Genomic DNA, 24419 nt, shown 5'->3' with positions numbered 1-24419 from the left:
ACCACTATCAAGTAATTTTGATAGGTTTGGTCGAATTTGGAGCTGGTAAAGCTGTGTTATTAGGTCTAAGCCTGGTGATTAGGGTTATTTGTTGCTTATGGTGTTTGTCAGCTATCATGTACAACTAAAGAGTATGCAGCTTTGGTAAAGAAGCCACACAGAAAGACAGCTTAAGAGTATGTAGGATGTCTTTCCAGCAAAGCGTAAGGCAGTCTTGTGGTAATGATAGTGTATTATTACATTGTTACCATGCTGTTGTGTCAAAAATTTGGCAAACTCATTACATGGTAGACTAAAGCTCTTAATATGGTCAGTGCTTCCTAAGGGCATAAGAAATCATTTCAGGAGGATAATCACCTTGTACTGCTTGGTATGGCACTACGTACATCATTAAAAAAGTTATTTTTTCCTAATTGTATGGCCGAACTTAGTAGTTCCAATTTGTGAATGAGTACATAGTCCATGTCATGTGATAAATAGTTTCATAAGATTTCTCTCTGAAAGATACATGGCTACAATAACATTTATTTTATATCATGTGAGTGAAATTAAAATTTAACCATGGCTGTGAATAAATAGGCATGCGTACATTATACCAAAATAATTTGGGAATAATCAGTGGTAAAAGGAATCAGGAATAATCCAGAATAATAGGATGATGTTTGGAAATAATTAATTCATTTTTCTTGTAGCATCCCAGAAAATTTCATGGAGGCACATTTGCTAACATAAAATTGGGACAAAAGTCTAGATACTTTAGCAGAGCAGTCACTTTTTCTGATAAAACAGTCATCCAAGTGTCATGTAGAGTCTCTCAATCCTGTTTACACTTTCCTAGTAATTATATTTTTAGCTGTAGAAGAAAATGCATTAATGAATTGCTCCACGAAACATTTGAGAATAATTTTGGAAGTGATAGGTAAATGAAAAATGGAATTGCCATAAAGAATAATTTAAGCATAATGTACTCAATAAGTCTAGTTTTTCAAAACCCATGGCTATATTTTTAAAACACAGACAAAGTACTATACATGGACACTTCATCTCCTAGAGCAAATAGCCTAGCCTGAATAACATTATACTAGTGTCAATGAATCATTTAGCTACTTGAATCAGTTAATGTATTGCACCTAGTGATCATGAATATCTGATAAAAGATTAAAGCACAATGTGAAATCTGAAAATCCATCACTTGATGAAAGTTATACAGTATGTGACCAGATTTTACAAAACTGATCCAAATCACACATCAGGCGAAATCAAACTAACACCATTGGTGGATACCTACACTATCATACTATTTTTGACCCTCAGTATTACTCAACTACTCAAGGCTGGGTTTAAGAGATGCCTTTGCTGGATGATGAGGCAAGCTTGAATGGTGATTTCTTGCCTTGTGAAGGATCTGGCTTGACAAAAATCGGTGGTGCACTGGGTAATGGCCTGATATAGTTGGCATAGTCTCGTAATATTGTTTCTGGACTTCAATTGTGGTCTGGCTACATTTAAAAGTCTATCACTTGCCCACTCCACCACCCCCCCTGCCTCTTTGTGAGCACTGGTGGTATTACTTCATCCAACTACTCAGATTTTCTATCTTAGCTGGTGGGAAACTCTACCAGCAGCTACAAGTACTGGACCATAGTTTACCCCCACCAACGTTTCTCTCTATACAGTATTACTGTAGATAGTATGGCTATAATAATACTAGATCGAGGGAAAGTAGTAGTAGCTCGTAGTGAAGATATTTGTCAGTATCCAGAAAGTCTAAGTTGATAAAGGTTAAATTTGCAGCTACATTACAGTATACATTGAAGTGCAGTAATGTCAGTTGTGTAACGTTTAATTGTGATTGTGGTTCAATTTCATGTTTTATTAATGTTTTCATGTAAGGACTGTATTACGCCATCTGGTGAACAAATAAAATATAAAATGCATAATATGTTTATTTTATATTTAGTTCCTACAACTTATGGCTTAAGTCTGATAGCACATCATGTTCAGATAGTTGGTCAGTCACTAACACTGGAGTGTAGTGTTACTACTGTCAGAGGTATTACTAGCACAGTAAATTTTGTCTGGAGCAGAAATGGAACTGTACTAAAGGACGAAAGTAAACTAATTGAAGATTTCACAATACAAAATTTGGATATTTACACTGACACATACACCATCTCACCATTGAGTGTACTTGATGATGGCAGGATATACCAGTGTGAGGTAGTAATCGAAACTAGTCCACCAGTTACAGCCACTGATAATGTTACCCTGGATGTTACCGGTATGTGATTGTATGCATTTTTTACAGTTCTATTTACACCATTATAATTGTATAGTTCCAACTCCTGTGGTGACTATTACACCATCTGGTCCTATACAAGGAGCTATGGTAGGTAGTCCTCAAGATATCCAGTGTACAGTGAGTACAGTTAGTGGAGTAGAGTTGAGTTCAGTAATGATAAGTTGGATGGGACCTGGAGGAGACACTATTACAAATGATAGTAGAGTGGCAATCAGCCCAACCAGTGGTAGTGGTAACAATTACACTAGTAGTCTCCAGTTTATGTACCTGATGGAGGAAGATGAGGGTACATATGAGTGTAATGTGATGATATTGGAAACTATCACTTCATCCACAACCAAAGTAGAAAACATGTTAGGTAACTATTTTGATAAACTGTATTCATGTGTGGTTTCCAAATATTTGCCAGCTTAACTTGTTAAACTACAATAAAGTATTTTCATTAGAAAATATTTCTTGAGGAAATAATTTTCGCTAGTGATTATAATGTTTAAATCAATGTTTTAACTTGAGGTAACTTTCCTTTCTTTTAGCTGCATAGAATGTTTCATTGTATATATGTAAGCTTGCTTGAAACAACTACATGTTACTTCATGATTAAGGTGATCTTCTATTTGAATTACTGATTGCTTTATTAGGAATCATAAAAGCTAAGGGCTTTTTATACTCCAAAAGTTATACACCTGATATTGCGCTGAAAATGTTGCAACACCCCTTGCAGTCATTCTATTCAATATGATTATCTTTTTTTTGTAGTTTCCACTCCCAACATGGAACTAACTGCTCCCAACACTCAGGTAGTTGGTCAGTCACTAACACTGGAGTGTAGTGTGACAACTGTGAGAGGTATTACCAGTAATATGGATGTTGTGTGGAGTAGTGATGGCATTGAATTACAAAGACTGACTGAAGTTAATGCTAGCTTCACAAGTAATAATTCCACTTACACCATCCCACAACTGAGCACAACTGATGATGGTAGAGTGTACCAGTGTGATGTAGTGATCAACACTAGTCCACCAGTTATAGCTACTGTTAATGTCACACTGGATGTTACAGTTCCTAATCTTACAGTCAGTATAACACCATCTGGTACTATACAAAGAGCTATAGTAGGTAGTCCTCAAGATATCCAGTGTACTGTGAGTACAGTTAGTGGAGTGGAGTTGAGTTCAGTAATGATAAGTTGGATGGGACCTGGAGGAGACACTGTTAGGAATGATAGTAGAGTGACCATCAGCCCAACCAGTGGTAGTGGTAACAATTACACTAGTAGTCTCCAGTTTATGTACCTGGTGGAGGGAGATGAGGGTACATACGAGTGTAATGTGATGATATTGGAAACTAATGGATCAGCGTTAGCAGAACTAAATACTCCAATTGGTAAGTTGTGTATTTAATGGTCAACAAAATCATCCATGAGTATACTTTGTAACTGTACTTAAATTATTCAAATTGATCTTAATTATTTGCTGTCATTATCCATATTCTGCTTATCAGCACTTAAGACACTTGATATTCGTTACATATTTTGTGTCTTATTAATGGGACAAATTTGAAGCAACATTGTGCCGATTCATATAATTGATTCAATGTAATTTATATTACATTACAGCATGTACTGAAAACACCATTTACGGTAGCTGCATTATGTACCCATTGAGGTAGTGGTGATACAGGGGATATCTTTCCCACATGTATCTTTTAAACTGGTGTTTAACTACAAGAGTAATATTATGTATGAACAATCAGTTTAATATAATGGAGACCTGTTCCTATAGCCTAGTAACTGTGGAAATTAACAATTGTATAGATGGTCACTGCTTGTGTCATAAATTGCTAATGATAACACAGCATCTACATGCATAGCAATGGGACAGGCACACCTAGGAAGTCAGTACAAATGGTTAGGGGCACAATTCCCAAGCTGTAATACAGTTTGTACTCAATGTTACAATGTAAATGCCATACTAAAGAAAATGTCATTTTCTCTAGAGGGGATTATAACGGTCGGTCAACGGACATTTAGTGAGCATACAAGGCATTTTTCCTAGCAAACAAATTTAAGTTGGACGATGATTGTCCGACCACGTGACAACTTACCTCACACTCCGATATAATTATAGAACTTATAACCAACCTAGCTACAGCAATAGCAATAATATACAACTAGCGAGTTGTCTATCCACTGTAGGTAACTATAGTCTATACAATACAAGGCCGAATTCTCATGAATGAAGCGGGTACGGATGGGAACGGAAAGTGGAATGGAAATGACCAATAGAAAATGGCTAATAAAAGTTCATTGTCTAGCTAAATGTCACCAAAATATGCTTCTTTGCACTGTTTTAATTGTAATGTTGTTGGATTATTCCACAAAATGATCAAAACATTCTAATACAGCAGTCAAACAATTTTATAAACAGCAAACACTGCAATTTTCAAAACATACTGACAATAATTATGGTGTATACATGAGCTTTATAGCAGTCTCTTCACCCCTCTCAGTCCTCTGCTCATATAATACTTCAGCTTGTACACATTTTTAAAGTAATAAAAACATCAAATGTAAAGTAGTTTAGATAGTCATATTTACCTATCTAAGCATCTAACCAAGATCTCCCTGAAAGAGGGGTTCATATTTTAGTGCCTTATATAACGATATCTTCCATTCCTTGCACTGCTGGACCATCTTAGGCTCATGTCCAGCTGACCAATAGTTCGTTAGGACAAATGTCCTCACAGCCTTTAAGAGTTATAATCCCCTCTCATTATCACATCTGAGTGATCTTTTTTTTCAAAATCATAACCACAGTAAATCTCTAATTGATTGACTCAAATTGAAGCAAGTGGTATTATAGTGATTGTACAGTATATGTGACCTGATTTGCGAAAAGGTACCTTTTTCACACATAAAATTTGACCTGTTTTTTCAACTTTCAAACTTTGTAACTTTTGTATCATTGCAAGCATGTAGCTGTACTTTTCCATGAGTATGCCTACATTATGTGGCTATGTTTGGATACAAAAAGAAAGTCAATCAGTGCAAGGGGTCAACAGTTATGACATTTTGTTTGCTGGTATGTCAAATGTGTGAAAAAGGTACCTTTTTGCAAATCCGGTCACATATATTACTTGAGTCAGTGGTAGATCCAGTAATTGAAAAGAGGAGGTGTCAGTAGGTATGTATGAGCAGGGAGTGTGGAGGTACACAGCCCCCCAAAAGCTACAGGCATTTGATAAATTAAATTTTAATATTGAAAGTTTTGCTATACTTAGTCGTCTAGGAAATAGGACACAAGTAATGTATTACAAAAGTCATTATTATATTTAATTGTTGTGACACTGTAGTTTCAGTTCCAAGTGTAAATGCAACTGCTCCCAATACTCAGACAGTTGGTCAGTCACTAACACTGGAATGTAATGTGACTACTGTGAGAGGCATCACCAGTAGAGTGGATACTGTGTGGAGTAGTGATGGCTTGGAAATACAAAGATCAGATGGAATTAATGTTAGTTTCAGTAGTAACAATTCCATGGTGTACACATCCACTTTCGCCATCCCACAACTGAGCATAACTGATGATGGTAGAGTGTACCAGTGTGAGGTAGTGATCAACACTAGTCCACCAGTTATGGCTACTGGTAGTGTCACACTGGATGTTACAGTTCCTACTCCTACAGTCAGTATAACACCATCTGGTCCTATACGAGGAGCTATGGTAGGTAGTCCTCAAGATATCCAGTGTACAGTGAGTACAGTTAGTGGAGTGGAGTTGAGTTCAGTAATGATAAGTTGGATGGGACCTGGAGGAGACACTATTACAAATGATAGTAGAGTGACCATCAGCCCAACCAGTGGTAGTGGTAACAATTACACTAGTAGTCTCCAGTTCATGTACCTGATGGAGGGAGATGAGGGTACATATGAGTGTAGTGTGATGATACTGGAAACTGATGCATCAGTATTTGTTACAATAAATAATTTCATTGGTAAGCACTATAATAAAGATGACGTCAATAATCTTTATTCTTTGTACATTGAAACTATAATGTTACTTATGATAACTGTATACAATGTGTGGTAGAAATGAAGAGGCTGGAATCTATGCAAATGATAAGTACTTTTAACAATTGTAATATACGGACGTGTCTGTTACGCCAGAATAATTTTAGGAATAATAGGTAGTGGAAAAATTAGGGAGTATTTTGGAATGATTGGATGAGCTGTAGTGCAGAATTATAAGTTTTGCTAGTAGTGTAATGGAAAAATCTTTTGGATACTTCACAGAAACAGTTTAAGGCTGAAAGATCAAAATGCTCTAATAGAGCAGTCACTTACTCTAATAAAGCAGTCAACTTTAAATCCATAATTCCCATATAGCAGTCACAGGACTTATACGAAAACTCTCACTAATATTCTTATGTTTAGCACAAATTTCAGGAATAATTTGTGACCAGATACTGCAATTTGGACATATGCAATTTTTTTTGAGAAAACTGAAATGAAAATTTCAACAGTTTTTTAAAATGATTTATTTTTGCACATTTGGATAAAACAACTATTAAACCTTCTTGCTATTTATTTATTTTATTTATTATCAATTATTTTTGGCAATGACAGAGGTAACTGTGACGTTTCATACCCAAAGCTTCTTTTTCCTAGGAAATACGGATGGTTATATCAGACCATGTAGTAATTTCACAATGCGTGGGACACCAATTAACTTACAAATTAAGTAAATTTTTCAGGTGATAGAATGGTTATACTAAGTCTTAGACAATGATACATGCCATTTAATTGCAGAAGAGTACCAAGAATACTTCATTAAACTACCAGAAATCTCTTTTTAAAGTATTTTAGATGGTAGGAATGGAATTATTGGTAACCAAAGTGATTTGTCACCATTTGCCATCCTTAATCACTCACAAAACTCAATGCATTACTAGCACATCAGCCATATATCAGGAATGCTTTAACATATTAATCTAAAAGGATAGAAGCTATAAAACATAAAATTGACCAATGTGCTGAAAAGGTAGGTTTTTCAAGATCCAGTTCATATTTTGAGAATAATAGTTGAATAATAAAAGAATTAACAGAAACAACAATTGGAAGCTCAAAAGCATAATAGAATCTTCCTTACTATCATGCTTGATGTGGGTGGTGGGTGTAGAAAATGAGCCAATGATATGAACTACTCCAGTCAAGTCAGATCAATTATCAATTGTAATGTGTTGCACAAAATTTAATAGTTTAATTAAAAAGTTCATTGTACCTATAGCTGTCATTCAGGTACACATGTTTCTGAATGTATAACGTTTTTCTTCTCCGTGTGTATTCATGCCATGTTCTTTACCTTGAGTTAGTTAACTTATACAATGTTTACCTTCTGTTGATTTGCAGGAGCTTATTGTCTAGCAAGCATCTGATGTTGTCCACTGTTCATCCTCAATCACAAAAAAGATTAATAATATAATTTCCTGCCATGGTCATAATGTGTACTTTTATGTATGTATTGTTATTTATGAGCTGTTTATGAAACTTTTATGTAATTATTATTAGAGTAAAAGTGGGCAATGATAGAGCTTGATGTAGTGTAGATAGCTAGGCAACTACTAAACATATTGTATTTGTGTATGATCAGAATCTCTTGATTGAATGGTGCACTTGGTAATGCACCCTGGAATGTAGATTGTACTAGGTTGCCTGGTGCTTGCTGAACAGGGTGTTACCACAGCAATTGGTTTTTAAGAGTGTGATACTTTTTCATATGTTTCATATAGAGTGATCTTTCAACCTTCCAATGTAACTCACATGTTCTGGAAGATTCCGTGAAAGAATTTTCCTAAGGCTTCGCAAGCCAGTAAAAAGTATTTGTGCAATTGCAATTCTAAGTATAGGGATCAACATTACTCTGAGCACTATTTGAATAGTAATATTCAGCATGTCATTATCTAGTGGTCAGGGATAATGGCAATAGTTTACAAGAATGTCTTTCTTTGACCAGGACTCAGTTTACTTCAGAATAAAGTTATCCCTCCTTTAACTTGGTTGTCCAAACATTCCAAAGGGTTTTTCCTCTTGAAGCAAATCTAGTACTTAGAAAACATGATTAGTCTGCCACATGTTCTTTTGCTATGTAAGCACTTTGTAGGCTTCATGACCATGTCAAGCTTTCTTCAGATCAATTAAATGACTGTCATTATGGTTTGTATTTGAAAAATAAACGGTATGATGACACAAACTTTGCTTAACACCAAAGATGCACTTGTAGTTTCACCTATGAAAATTTAAAATTTGTGCCACATAGTCATGTACAGTACAAATACAAAATTGTGTTTAACATGTTAAATGTATAATTCTAAACATTTTGCATGTACAATAGTATAGAGTTTGTTTACAATTGTACTTATATTTCTTATACTACAGTCCCTGTTCCCGACAGTATCATTGTCACTGCCCCCAACACTCAGATAGTTGGTCAGTCACTAACACTGGAGTGTAGTGTGACTACTGTGAAAGGTATCACCAGTAGAGTGGATATTGTGTGGAGTAGTGATGATAATACACTAGCAGAAGGGATAAATGCTAACTTGACAACTGAAACTTCTATAATGTTTACATCTATCTATACCATCCCACTGTTGAGCACAACTGATGATGGTAGAGTATACCAGTGTGAGGTAGTGATCAACACTAGTCCACCAGTTATGGCTACTGGTAGTGTCACACTGGATGTTACAGTTCCTACTCCTGCAGTCAGTATAACACCATCTGGTCCTATACAAGGAGCTATGGTAGGTAGTCCTCAAGATATCCAGTGTACAGTGAGTACAGTTAGTGGAGTGGAGTTGAGTTCAGTAATGATAAGTTGGATGGGACCTGGAGGAGACACTATTACAAATGATAGTAGAGTGACCATCAGTCCAACCAGTGGTAGTGGTAACAATTACACTAGTAGTCTCCAGTTTATGTACCTGATGGAGGGAGATGAGGGTATATATGGGTGTAATTTGATGATCCTGGAAGCTAATGGATCAGACTCTACTAGATTAACTAATCTAACTGGTATGTTATGGCTTATTGTTTTGTGTTAATTCTAAGCACCACATATGGTAGAAAGTTGCTACTGTATAAGTGGTGTGTACTAGCATGCAATTTCAAGTACAGCCTGTACCTATATATATAATTGTCAAAATTTTGTATATAGAAACAACTAAAATGTGTAACTATGTAGTAAAGTTATATTGTTCATGTGTACATGTTATCCATGTTAAAAGATAAACAGGTGCAGTCTTCAAATAGCTAGGGTTAAAAAGTTATAAAATCAAAAGTAGTGAACAAGAAATGGCTGCAATGATATAGAGCCATGTTATTGATTAATATTAACATCCTTACATTCATATCTTGGTTACCACCTTTGACGTTTAACTCACACTTTTTGAAAGGTGATCCATGTTATTATTAGTACTAACATCATTGCAGCCATTTCTTGGCCACCATTATTGATTAATCCAGGCTTTTTGAAGACCGCACCCATGGCTGTTTTAGATATCATTTCTTTTTATACAGGCCTTTGCAACCCCAATGCCAGGTTTGTGGTTTGCATGCCTTAACACGTTTACATCTTTTATGTGCTACGTACATGATTAAAGACAGTATAATTATTTTGGCTACATTATTATTGATAGCTGTTTTTGATTTGTCACTCTAACGAAACAGCTGATTTTACTCTAAAAGAGCAGTCACAGAACCTTTTAGAAACTTCTAGAGTCTTTATCACTTTCTTTTATAACATAGGTATAATACAAAACATTAATGTATAGGATAAAACTTTAGGAGGAGTAGATAACTGGCAGCAATGATTCTATTGTAAGGGATATGGGAGTTTACAATTAGAGGTCCTTAGTTTGAATTCTTGCCATTGCTTTTTGTCCATGATTTTTTCATTCTGGGCGATTGTTCTTTTAAAGTATTTAGATTTAGATTGTTATATTTGCTTGAGTTTTGGTTTGTAGCATTATAGTTAATATTCCTATTGCTTTTAAGCCACAAAATGTTTGAGTTACAATGGTAATAACCTACGTATCTGTAGATCAATTTTCAATTTATTTCTGTAAATAGTTTACCATGTAGGAGTGACAAAAGTTACATTTTTATAGTTAGTTAAAGTCTTTCAAATCTTAGTAGTATGTCAGGGGCATAGCCAGGGGGGGTTCAAAGGGTTCGGACGAACCCCCTTTTCAGAGTTAAGTTTTTTAAATCGTGATACTGGTTAACTAGAACTGAATTAACTTACACAAATCCACTGAAATGGGTAGCTACAGGTCTTCAGGCAGAGGAATTCAAGTACCTCTACTTGCTATTGCGAATGAATTTATAAGAATACACATGTTTACACGTGTACACGTGTTTACATGTGCACACCTACGAAATTCTATACTTAGGGCAGAACCCCCCTTTTGGAAATCCTGCCTACCCCCTGTATGTTATACAATCATAGCACTAATCAAAAGATGCTCTTTGTACGATCAAAATTTTACCCCGTGAATCATATAAGGCATGACAGTTTATCTGAAGCACGTGAAAAAAAAAACATAATTGTATATTGAAAATAAGACAAAATTTGGAAGCTTGTAGCTGAAAGATGTCTAGACTGATTTAACTCAAAATTAAAACAGAAGATTTCCCAACCCTGAGGAAATATTCACAGTTCATTTCTGTTGTTACAACAGAGCTACAAATGTCCACTAGCCTTCCACCCTGACCACTAGCCTTCAAGCCTGACCCTAAACTGTAGTCACCATGGTACTATGTGACAATAACCAACTCCCCAATAGCACATGCGATTGCCAAGAATATCCACTGTGTGGGCCATGCCCTAACCTATCGTCTGCAATTATTTTCCAGTGTTGACATCTCCTTCGTGCCAAAAAAGAAAAAAAATCATAAACTTTGGTCATTCATATTTCAGGAATGGCTGAGGCAATTCCTTTTATATTGGTATTTGGACTCCCCTTCCAGGTAAGCAACTCCACTGTAAAATTTGTTCCACTCAGTTAAGTGATAATGGAGCTATGTCATACTGTAGGTATGTGTGAAAACTGAGTTTACTTTCTTTATGTCAATATACCCATGATGTGTCATGCTGGCTTTTTGGGATATATATATATATATATATGTATATATATATATCAAGACATATGGTAGTGTGTCGTGCGGCCAAGAAAGCCAGCGACCACACCGTGAGTATATTTACAGGAAGAAAGAAAACAGCTTTTTCATGCATGCATAGCTCCATGGCCCCTTCTCCAAAGCACACTATTTTTGCATTATAGCTGTCCCTCAGGTAGGGTACACCACGCAGCAAATTTGATTAAATTTGCACCAGCCATTTGCGAGATATGGGTGTCCAAACTTCCGTTTTAATTTCTTCTTTTTTTTCCATGACAATCGAACACTCATTACATTGTGTATTATACATTGTTTCTTGATACAGTGCCTGCAAGATCTCACAGTATCAGTTTGATAGCCACCAGTGATCAAATAGTTGGTCAACCACTAACACTGGAGTGTAGCATGACTACTGTAAGAGGTATCACCAGTAGAGTGGATATTATGTGGAGTAGTAATGGTTTGCATCTCAACACAATTAATGGAGTGACTAAAAGCATATCAAGAAGAAGCATTGCAATATATTCAGCAACCTACACCATCCCATTACTGAGCACAACTGATGATGGTAGAGTGTACCAGTGTGAGGTAGTGATCAACACTAGTCCACCAGTTATGGCCACTGGTAGTGTCACACTGGATGTTACAGGTATGTTTGTAGTAATTTTTAAAACTTGATGTTAAATTGATGTGTTTTTGTGCAGTTCCTACTCTTGATGTGTCTGTAGTACCATTCAGTTTTATACAAGGAGCTAGGGTAGGTAGTCCTCAAGAAATACACTGTACAGTGAGTACAGTTAGCGGAGTTGAGTTGAACTCAGTAATGATAAGTTGGATAGGACCTGGAGGAGACACTATTAGAAATAATAGTAGAGTGACCATCAGCCCAATCATTTCAGTCAACAATGATTACATCAGCACTCTCGAGTTTACTTATCTGATGGAGGGAGATGAGGGTACATACACTTGTGATGTGATGATACTTGAAACTAATGGATCAGATTATATTACAATAAAGAATCTTACTGGTAAGCTGATTAAATTATACTTATAACACAGCTTATAGCAGATATGTTTGCTATTAAAAATCAAAGTACATAGTTCAGAAGTAAATTACCAAAAGAATTACAATTTAATTTAATGTGGTGCACCTCAAGATCACATCTACACATTGGCTAAATGCTTCTCAACTGTTATTGTCTTGTTTGAGTACTAGTGATTTCATTACTAATGTTGTACTAGAGGGAGGCTCTAAGTGAAGTTATCTGTCAGTATCTAGAAAGTCTAAGTTGATAAAGGTTAAATTTGTGCTAAACATTGTACTGGTCATGCAGTATGTATTAATGTGTAGTATTGTCAGTTGTGTAATATTTATTTGTGGTTCAACTCACTTCATGTTTATTCATGTTTTAATGTATCATACCATCTGGTAAGCATATAAAAATGTTTATCTTATATTTAGTTCCTACAACTTATGGTTTAAGTCTCATAGCACACCATGTTCAGATAGTTGGTCAGTCACTAACACTGGAGTGTAGTGTTACTACTGTCAGAGGTATCACTAGCACAGTAAATTTTGTCTGGAGCAAAAATGGAACTGTACTAAAGGAAGAAAGTAAACTAACTGAAGAATCCACAATACAAAATTTGGATATTTACACTGACACATACATCATCTCACCATTGAGTGTACTTGATGATGGAAGGATATACCAGTGTGAGGTAGTAATTGAAACTAGTCCACCAGTTACAGCCACTGATAATGTTACCCTGGATGTTACCGGTATGTTATTGTATGCATTTTTACAGTTCTATTTCCACCATTATTGTACAGTTCCAACTCCTGTGGTGACTATTACACCATCTGGTCCTATACAAGGAGCTATGGTAGGTAGTCCTCAAGATATCCAGTGTACAGTGAGTACAGTTAGTGGAGTGGAGTTGAGTTCAGTAATGATAAGTTGGATGGGACCTGGAGGAGACACTATTACAAATGATAGTAGAGTGACCATCAACCCAACCAGTGGTAGTGGTAACAATTACACTAGTAGTCTCCAGTTTATGTACCTGATGGAGGGAGATGAGGGTACATATGAGTGTAATGTGATAATATTGGATACTATCACTTCATCCACAACCAAAGTAGAAAACATGTTAGGTAACTAGAAATTTTAATTTTATTTTGATAAACTGTATTCATGTGTGGTTTCCAAATATTTGCCAGCTTAACTTGTTAACTACACTGAAGTATTTTCATTAGAAAATATTTCTTCAGGAAGTAATTATTTAAGCTAGTGATTATATTGTTTAAATCAATGTTTAAATTTGAGGTAACTTTCCTTTCTTTTAGCTGTATAGAGTGTTTCATTATAAACATGTAAGCTTGCTCGAAACAACTGCATGGGCCTTCATGATTAAGGTGATCGTCTATTTGAATTACTGATTGCTTTATTAGGAAAGCACAGGGCTTTTTTATACTCCAAAAGTTATACAAAAATTCAGGATAATCCCCACACCTATTATTCCTGATATTGTGCTGAAAATATTGCAGCACCCCTTGCAGTCATTCTATTCAATATGATTATCTTTGTTTTTTGATACACCATAGTTTCCACTCCCAGCATGGAACTAACTGCTCCCAACACTCAGACAGTTGGTCAGTCACTAACACTGGAATGTAGTGTGACTACTGTTAGAGGTATTACCACTACAATGGATATTGTGTGGAGCGGTGATGGCATTGAATTACAAAGACTGACTGAAGTTAATGCTAGCTTTACAAGTAATAATATCAATTACACCATCCCACAACTGAGCACAGCTGATGATGGTAAAGTGTACCAGTGTGAGGTAGTGATCAACACTAGTCCACCAGTTATGGCTACTGGTAGTGTCACACTGGATGTTACAGTTCCTACTCCTACAGTCAGTATAACACCATCTAGTCCTATACAAGGAGCTATGGTAGGTAGTCCTCAAGATATCCAGTGTACAGTGAGTACAGTTAGTGGAGTGGAATTGAGTTCAGTAATGATAAGTTGGATGGGACCTGGAGGAGACACTATTACAAATGATAGTAGAGTGACCATCAGCCCAACCAGTGGTAGTGGTAACAATTACACTAGTAGTCTCCAGTTTATGTACCTGATGGAGGGAGATGAGGGTACATATGAGTGTAATGTGATGATACTGGAAACTAATGGATCAGCATTAGCAGAACTAAATACTCCAATTGGTAAGTTATATATTTAATGGTCAACAAAATCATCCATGAGTATACTTTGTAAATTATTCAAATTGATCTTAATTATTTGCAGTCATAATCTGTATTCTGCTTATCAGCACTTAAGACACTTGATATTGGTTACATGTTGTTAATGGAACAAATCTAGCTAAATAACACCATTTACGGTAGCTGCATTATGTACCTATTTGAGTAGTGGTGATACAGGGGATATCTTTCCCACACGTTTTTTAACTGGTGTTTAACTACAAGCATAATTTTATGTATGAACAATCAGTTTGTAATATAATGGAGACCTGTTCCAATAGAATAGTCACCTAGTAACTGCAGAAATTAACAATTGCATAGATAGCCACTGCTTGTATCATGATAATATAGCATCTACATACATATACAAATGGTTAGGGACACAATTCCCATGCTATATAATACAGTTTGTACTTAATTTACAATGTAAATGCCATACCACAGAAAATGTCATTATCACATCTGAGTGGTCTTTTTTTTCAAAGTCATAATTTCTAATTGATTGACTCAAATTGAAGCTAGTGGTATTATAATTACTGTATAGTCTTGAGTCATTGGTAGATCCAGAAATTGAAAAGAGGGGCTGTCAGTAGGTATGTATGAGCAGGGAGTGTGGAGCCCCAAAAGCTACAGATATTTGATGAATTAAATTTTAATATTGAATTTATTGCTATACTTAGTCTCCTGGGAAATAGGACACAAGTAATGTATTACAAACATCATTATTAATTTTAATTGTTGTGACACTGTAGTTTCAGTTTCAAATGTAAATGCAACTGCTCCCAACACTCAGACAGTTGGTCAGTCACTAACACTGGAGTGTAATGTGAATACTGTGAGAGGTATCACCAGTAGAGTGGATATTGTGTGGAGTAGTAATGGCTTAGAAATACAAAGATCATATGGAATTAATGTTAGTTTCAGTAGAAACAATTCCACATTGTACACATCCATTTATACCATCCCACAACTGAACACAACTGATGATGGTAAAGTGTACCAGTGTGAGGTAGTGATCAACACTAGTCCACCAGTTATGGCTACTAGTAGTGTCACACTGGATGTTACAGTTTCTACTCCTACAGTCAGTATAACACCATCTGGTCCTATACAAGGAGCTATGGTAGGTAGTCCTCAAGATATCCAGTGTACAGTGAATACAGTTAGTGGAGTGGAGTTGAGTTCAGTAATGATAAATTGGATGGGACCTGGAGGAGACACTATTACAAATGATAGTAGAGTGACCATCAGCCCAACCAGTGGTAGTGGTAACAATTACACTAGTAGTCTCCAGTTTATGTACCTGATGGAGGGAGACGAGGGTACATATGAGTGTAACGTGGTGACACTGGAAACTGATGCATCAGTATTTGTTATAATGAATAATTTTATTGGTAAGCACTATAATAAAGATGACACCAATAATCTTTATTCTTTATACATTAAAACTGTAATGTTACTTGGACTCTATTTAGGTTGTTTTGGGTGGGTAATAAATCTCATATACTCCACCTTGTTTTCTAATATACTCCACACCTTCAGGCACAATATAACACATGCTCAAAATCTAGGTTTATCCAATTGCTATGCACTGTTCACATGTAGTGATTTAACAAGTGCTATTAATTTGTCACGTGAGTATGCATAGTTGCCATAGCACTAGTATTATCACAAGAATACCAGCCACTTTTTCTGAGCCTACAGCAGAAGCAGCCGTGGATGACACAAGTAATCTGAGTGTAATGTGAAATAGAGTCCAAAGAAGTTATACAGGCACAATGTGGAGTCTATGAAATTTATAAACCCTCCGTCCCTTAGTAGCACCCTCGCTTCGCTCATGTGCTACAGCTCTGGCCTTCGAGTTTATAAATTTCATAGACTCCACATAGTGCCCGTATAACTATTATTTATGCTGTATACAATATGTAGTAGAAATAGGGAGGCTGGGATATTTACAAATAAGTACTGGTAGCAATTGTAATTTACGGACAGTCTATTATGCCAATAATTTTAGGAATAATGGGTAGTGGAAAAAAATTTGGGAGTATTTCGGAATAGTTGAATGAGCTCTAGTGCAAACTTATCAGTTTTACTAGCATTGTAAAGGAAAAATCTTTTGGATACACCACAGAAATAGTGCTAGCATGAAAACAAGATCAAGATACTCTAATAGAGCAGTCACTTATATGAAAACTCTCACTAATATTCTTATGTTTAGCACAACCCCTATTTACAAAAAAAGCCAACAAACAGACAAATACACAAAAAGATTTGGAATTTTCAACTAGAGTAGGGACCATAGCACATCGATAAATTTCAGGAATAATTTGTGACCGGATAAACCTATCTTTTGAGCACATACAATTTTTTTGGGAAAGCTGAAATAAAGATTTCAACAATTTTTTTAAATGATTTTTTTTGCACATTTGGATAAAGCAACTATTAAACCATCCTGCTGTGAAGTTTCATACCCAAAGCTTCTTTTTCCTAGGAGATATGGATGATTATATCAGACTATGTAGTGATTTCACAATGCATGGACACCAATTAACTTACAAATTGAGTGATTTGTTCAGGTGATAGAATGGTTATACTAAGTCTTAGACAATGATACATGCCATTTAATTGCAGAAGAGTACCAAGAATTCTTCATTAAACTATCACAAATCTTTTTAAAAAGTATTTTAAATGATAGGAATGAAATTATTGGTAAACAAAATGATTTGTCACCATTTGTTACTCTTAATCACTCACAAAACTCAATGCATTACTATAAAAGTTAGTTTGTATTGTACAGGATGGTAATTTCGGCCATATCTCAGGAATGCTTAAACATATTAAGCTAAAAAGATAGACGAACACTCTGTACCGCATTTAAGCTATAAATATAAAACTGAACAATGTATTGAAAAGGTAGGTTTTCCAAGATCAGTTCAGATTTTGAGAATAATAGGTGAATAATAAAAAAAATTGCCAGAAAGAACAATTGGAAGCTCAAAAAGCATAATAGACTCCTACTTACTAGCATGCTTGATGTGGGTGGTGGGTGTAGGAAATGAACCAATGATATGAACTACTCAAGTCAGATCAAATATCAGTCGTAATGTGTTACACAAAAATAAATAGTTTAATTAAAAAGTTCTGTGTACCTATAGCTGTCATTAAGGTACACATGTTTCTGGATGCAACATTTTTCTTCTCCCTGTGTATTCATGTCATGTTCTTTGCCTTCAGGTAGTTAACTTATACAATATTTATCTACTGTTGATTTGCAGGAGCTTACCGTAATTTGCTTCTTTTTTTTTCGTTCTAAAATAATTTCGTATGCAAAATTTGTACGAAAATTTCTTGCACAAATATTTTTATACAAGATCAAATTACTCTAATAGAGCATTCATTCACATAAATCATACGAAAATATTTTTACATGAAAAATTTTATCACGAAAAATTTTTGCACGAAAATAAAGCTAATTAAGGTATTGCCTATCTGATATTGTCCACTGTTCATCCCCAATCACACATAGATTATTAATTTAATTTCCTGCCATGATCATAATAATACTTCGATGTATGTATTGTTATATGCACTTACGAGTAGAGGTGCACCGATATGGGTTTTTGGCATGTACCGATATCCAATATTGATGCGACCAAAAGAAACCAATAAACGATGGTTGATCTGATATTTGCATTACAGTTTTTTAAACAAACAAAAGTGTACATTTACCTACCCTACATCAACATTTGCATGTATTTACTGCTACACTCTATGCCTGTGGTGGTAGTGACTTGGGTTTCTATTGTACAATCCAGACAATTAGGCACCCACAAATATTTTTATTTATCAGACTCACACGAAGCCTCAAATGGATATTTCTGCATTACTGTGCATATAATGGCTTGCTGGTAGAGCAAGTTTCCTTAATTATCCTGGCAAAGGTACTATATAACTGCTTTATTTGTAAAGACTGTGATAAGCTTTCCAGCAACAAATGCTAGAATCATGTGTATTTATGTGGCTTCTCACAGTGCAATGCTTGTTGTAGAGTGAATAATAAGCCACTGGCACTAAACAGCCACATGGGTAACGTAAAAAAAACAATATATAATCCATTTATGTACTAACTTTTGCTTCTGTATAAATATCAGTAGTGATATCAGTCCTCCTACTGTTCTGTACTGATACCAATATTGGTTAAAAACACCATATCGGTGGCCAATATTTTAGCCGATTTGATTATCGGTACACCTCTACTTATGAGCTCTTTATGAAAATTTTATGTAATTAGCATTAGAGCCAGGCTTGCACCTATTATGCTGGCATAATTTTGAGAATAATAGGTCACAGATTTTGTGAGAATAATTCCAGATAATAGGGTGGTTAAAGGAATAATTTTAGAATTATCGGATGTCCACGGAATTAATCTGTGGAATTAAGGGGCGTGTCTATTCTTGATTAGCTAGAAAAAAGAGTTAAGCTACTAAGAGTGATATATAGCTGACATTATTATACGAGTGCTGGCTGAAAGGAGATGAAAGCCTTTAAAAGATTGATATACTCTAATAGAACATTCAAATAGTCTAATAGAGCAGTCAGATCGTGACTAGATACAGAAACTAAATGAGAATAGGTTTGGAATAATAGGCTAGACACAAGAATAAAAAAAGAATAATAGGTGAAAATTTTGGGAAATTCTGGAAGGAATAATAAGTAAAATTTTGAGCATAATAAGTGCAAGCCTAATTAGAGCAAAAGTGGGCAATGATAGAGCTTGATGTGGTGTAGATAGCTAGGCAACTACTAAACATATTGTATTTGTGTATGATCAGAATCTCTTGATTGAAAGACGCACTTGGCAATATGTAGATTGTGCTAGGTTGCCTGGTACTTGCTGAACAAGATGTTGTCACAGCAATCGATGTTTAAGAATGTGATACTATTTCATACGTTCATTGTTCTTCATATAGAGTGGTCTTTCAACCTTCCAATGTAACTCACATGTTGGGGAAACTTTTGTGAAAGAATTATCCTAAGACTTAGCAAGCCAGTAAAAAAATATTTGTGCAATTGCAATTCTAAGTATAGAGATCAATATTATTACTCTAAGCACTATTTGAATAGTAATATTCAGCATGTCATTATGTAGTGGTCAGGGATAATGGCAATTGTTTATAGGAATGTCTCACTATTTCTTTGACCAGGACTCAGTTTACTTTAGAATAAAGTTATCTCTCCTTTAACTTGGTCATCCAAACATTCCAAAGGGTTTTTCTTTTGAAGCAAACCTAATGCTTAGAAAACATGATTATTCCATGCATAAGATATTTGCCGCACTTCCTTCTGCTATGTAAGCACTTTTTAGGTTTCATGACCATGTCAAGCTTTCTTCAAATCAATTAAATGGCTGTTATTTTTACATACAAACAGTATAATGACACAAGCTTTGCTTAACACCAAAGATGCACTTATAGTTTCACCTATGAAAATGTAAAATTTGTGTCCCATGTGCCTCATAGTCATGTGCAGTGCAAATACAAAATTGTGTTTAACATGTTAAATGTATAATGCTAAAAATTTTGCATGTACAATAGTTTAGAGTTTGTTTACAATTGTACTTATATTTCTTACACTATAGTCCCTGTTCCCGACAATGTCAGTGTCACTGCTCCCAGCACTCAAATAGTTGGTCAGTCACTAACACTGGAGTGTAGTGTGACTACTGTGAAAGGTATCACCAGTAGAGTGGATATTGTGTGGAGTAGTGATGATAATACACTAGCAGAAGGGATAAATGCTAACTTGACAACTGAAACTTCTATAATGTTTACATCTATCTATACCATTCCACTTTTGAGCACAACTGATGATGGTAGAGTATACCAGTGTGAGGTAGTGATCAACACTAGTCCACCAGTTATGGCTACTGGTAGTGTCACACTGGATGTTACAGTTCCTACTCCTACAGTCAGTATAACACCATCTGGTCCTATACAAGGAGCTATGGTAGGTAGTCCTCAAGATATCCAGTGTACAGTGAGTACAGTTAGTGGAGTGGAGTTGAGTTCAGTAATGATAAGTTGGATGGGACCTGGAGGAGACACTATTACAAATGATAGTAGAGTGACCATCAGTCCAACCAGTGGTAGTGGTAACAATTACACTAGTAGTCTCCAGCTTATGTACCTGATGGAGGGAGATGAGGGTACATATGAGTGTAATGTGATGATACTGGAAACTAATGGATCAGACTCTACTAGATTAACTAATTTGACTGGTATGTTATGATTTATTATTTTGTGTTAATTCTAAGCACCACATATGGTAGAAATTTTCTACTGTATAAATGATGTGTACTAGCATGCAATTTCAAGTACTTATTATTGTCAAAATTTCATATATAGAAACAACTACAATGTGTAATTATGTAGTAGAATTATATTATTGTTGTTCATGTGTTAATGTTTTCCATGTTAAAGACAAACAGATGTAGCCTTCAAATAGCTAGTGTTAAAAAGTTATAAAATCAAAAGTGACAGACAAGAAATGGCTGCAAAGATGTAGAGCCATGTTATTGATTGACATTAACATCATTACATCCATATCTTGGTCGCCACCTTTGAATTCATAACTTTAACTCTCAGTTTTTGAAAAGTGGTCCATGTTATTATTAATATTGATTAGTAATAATAACATTGCAGTCATTTCTAGCCACCATTTTTGATTTGCCCAGGCTTTTTGAAGGCCACACCCTTTTTCACCGCTTGGCTGTTTTGGCATAAATATCATTTATTTTTGTACAGGCCTTTGCAACCCCAATGCCAGTTTTGTGGTTTGCATGCCTTAACATGTTTACATCTTTTATGTGCTACGTACATGATTAAAGATAGTATAATTATTTTGGCTACATTATTATTGATAGCTGTTCTTGATTTGTCACTCTAACAAAACAACTGTTTGTACTCTAAAAGAGCAGTCACAGAACCTTTAGAAACTTCTAAAGTCTTTATCACTTTCTTTTATAACATAGGTGTAATATAAAACATTAAAATGTATAAGGTAAAAGTTTAGGAGGAGTAGATAACTGGTAGCAGCGACTCTATGGTAAGGGATATGTTAGTTTACAATTAGAGGTCCCTGGTTTGAATCTTTGCCACATTGTTTTTTTCCCCATGTTTTTTTTTGGTGATTGTTCTTTTAGCTGTATATCTGCTTGATTTTTGGTTTGTAGCATTATATAACTAATATTCCTAGTGCTTTTACAATGGTTAACCTATGTACTGTAGATCAACTTTCTATCTATTTCTATAAGTAGTTTACCATGTAGAAGTGACAAAAGTTGCATTTGTATAGTTAGTTAAAGTCTTTCAAACTTAGTAGTATGCTATACAATCTTAACACTAATCAAAAGATGCTCTTTTTACCAGTCAAATTTGACAAATTTGAAGTGAATCATTTAAAAAGCATGATAGTTTATCTGAAGTGTGCGAAAAATGACGTAATTGGAAGAAAATGTATACTGAAAATAAGACAAAATTTGAAAGCTTGAGGCTCAAAGATGTCTAGACTGATTTAGTTCAAAATTGAAACAGAAGATTTCCCACCCTGAGGAAATATTCATGGTATATTTCTGTTGTTACAACGGAGCTACAAATGCCCACCAGTCTTCCAGCCTGACCACTAGCCTTCAAGCCTGACCCTAAACTGTAGTCACCATGGTATGTGACAATAACCAACTCCTACATACTGTAGCACATGCGATTGCCAAGAATATTCACTGTGTGGGTTACCTATCATCTGCAATTATTCGCCAGTCTCTTAAAAAAATAAATAAATCGTTGTTCATATTTCGGAATGGCTGAGGCAATTCCTTTTAAATTGGTAGTTGGACTCCCCTTCCAGGTAGGCAACTCCACTGTAAAATTTGTACCATTCAGGTAAGTGACCATGGAGCTAGGTTTGTGTGAAAGCTCAATATACCCATGATGTGGCATGCTGGCTTCTTGGGATGTACGTAGTTATACCACAGGCATGAGTGATGTGTCTGATATATAAACATTAGCCTGAGGGCCGCATGAAAGCCACACCTGTACCAAGGCAATTGAACACTCATTACATTGTGTATTATGCATTGTTTCTGGATACAGTGCCAGCAAGATCTCACAATATCAGTTTGATAGTCACCAGTGATCAAATAGTTGGTCAGCCACTAACACTGGAGTGTAGTGTGACTACTGTAAGAGGTATCACCAGTAGAGTGGATATTGTGTGGAGTAGTAATGGTTTACATATCAACACAATGAATGGGGTAACGATAAGCATATCGAGAAGAAACATTGCAATATATTCAGCAACCTACACCATTCCACAACTGAGCACAACTGATGATGGTAGAAAGTACCAGTGTGAAGTAGTGATCAACACCAGTCCACCAATTATGGCTACTGGTAGTGTCACCCTGGATGTTACAGGTTTGTTTGTAATAATTTGTAAAATTGATGCTAAATAGATTTTTTTTGTGTAGTACCTACTCTTGATGTGTCTGTAGTGCCATTCAGTTCTATACAAGGAGCTAGGGTAGGTAGTCCTCAAGAAATACACTGTACAGTGAGTACAGTTAGTGGAGTGGAGTTGAGCTCAGTAATGATAAGTTGGATAGGACCTGGAGGAGACACTATTAGAAATAATAGTAGAGTGACAATCAGCCCAATCATTTCAGTCAACAATGGTTACATCAGCACTCTCGAGTTTACTTATCTGATGGAGGGAGATGAGGGTGTATATACTTGTGATGTGATGTTACTTGAAACTAATGGATCAGATCATATTACAATAAAGAATCTTACTGGTAAGCTGATTAAATTATAACACACCTTGTAGCAGAAATGTTTTCTATTAAAAATCAAGTTAGTTCAGTGGTAAATTACCAAAACAATTACAATTTAATGTGGTGCACCTCAAGATGTCACATCTACATATTGGCTAAATGCTTCTCAACTGCTGTTGTCTTGTTTGAGTCTGGTAATTTCATTGATAGTATAGACGGTTTAACAAGAAGGTGTGGCACTATATTACATCATTTTTGCATAATGTAATCTGGATTTGTGTAGGACAAAAAGATCAAGAAAATCAATGTAGGGCAAACGTTTTCGAAGTGTTTCTGAGCAATGTAATAAAGTAATCACTACCAGAGATTTCAAACCTTGTAGTCATACTTTGTCAATAATCAGAATTCGCTGAAAAAGAATGATGGGGTGACTTTTCTGTACAGCTGGTTTATGAATGCAAAATATTAAATTACCTCCTAAAACTTACTTAAGGTGACTTACTTTACCGTACCTGAGTTTATTAATGGTTGTAGTCCTCAAACCACTCGTTTTTATTGTTGCTTGATTGGTAAGTTCAAGTTGACATCGCATTTCTATTGCCCTACAAAAATGGCTGTTAATTTGTGCATACGGTACATTTTTATGACCACACCTCTTCATTAAAAACATCTATATATGTGACCGAATTTGACAAAACAAGGCTTCCACTTTTATGACTTTGAAGTACCATAACTCAATGTAGCAGTATGCCATTAGTTTCAAAGTTTGACCTGGTATTGTACTATACTATGGAAAGACCTTGTGAAATTTTTAGACCTATAGGTTGCTGAGTAGTCAAGT

The 24419-nt window shown here is 35.4% G+C and overlaps 1 protein-coding gene across 1 annotated transcript in view; it reads left to right on the top strand.

Annotated features, from left to right (window-relative positions):
* Nucleotides 1–24419, top strand: part of LOC136258318 (titin-like) — a 105554-nt gene that overhangs the window by 68397 nt on the left and 12738 nt on the right. Inside the window, exons 36-49 of the mRNA XM_066051645.1 lie at nucleotides 1961–2281; nucleotides 2337–2660; nucleotides 3059–3685; nucleotides 5654–6295; nucleotides 8736–9374; nucleotides 11806–12129; nucleotides 12185–12508; nucleotides 12943–13263; nucleotides 13315–13638; nucleotides 14089–14715; nucleotides 15504–16145; nucleotides 20390–21028; nucleotides 22899–23222; nucleotides 23276–23599. Of these exons, the coding sequence (XP_065907717.1) occupies nucleotides 1961–2281; nucleotides 2337–2660; nucleotides 3059–3685; nucleotides 5654–6295; nucleotides 8736–9374; nucleotides 11806–12129; nucleotides 12185–12508; nucleotides 12943–13263; nucleotides 13315–13638; nucleotides 14089–14715; nucleotides 15504–16145; nucleotides 20390–21028; nucleotides 22899–23222; nucleotides 23276–23599 (6402 nt within the window). The remainder of the gene's footprint in view (nucleotides 1–1960; nucleotides 2282–2336; nucleotides 2661–3058; nucleotides 3686–5653; nucleotides 6296–8735; nucleotides 9375–11805; nucleotides 12130–12184; nucleotides 12509–12942; nucleotides 13264–13314; nucleotides 13639–14088; nucleotides 14716–15503; nucleotides 16146–20389; nucleotides 21029–22898; nucleotides 23223–23275; nucleotides 23600–24419) is intronic.

Source organism: Dysidea avara, chromosome 1, assembly GCF_963678975.1.
Source record: "Dysidea avara chromosome 1, odDysAvar1.4, whole genome shotgun sequence".
Taxonomy (NCBI): domain Eukaryota; kingdom Metazoa; phylum Porifera; class Demospongiae; order Dictyoceratida; family Dysideidae; genus Dysidea; species Dysidea avara.
Note: the sequence above shows the minus strand (reverse complement) of the source record. Positions and strands in the feature narration are given on the sequence as shown.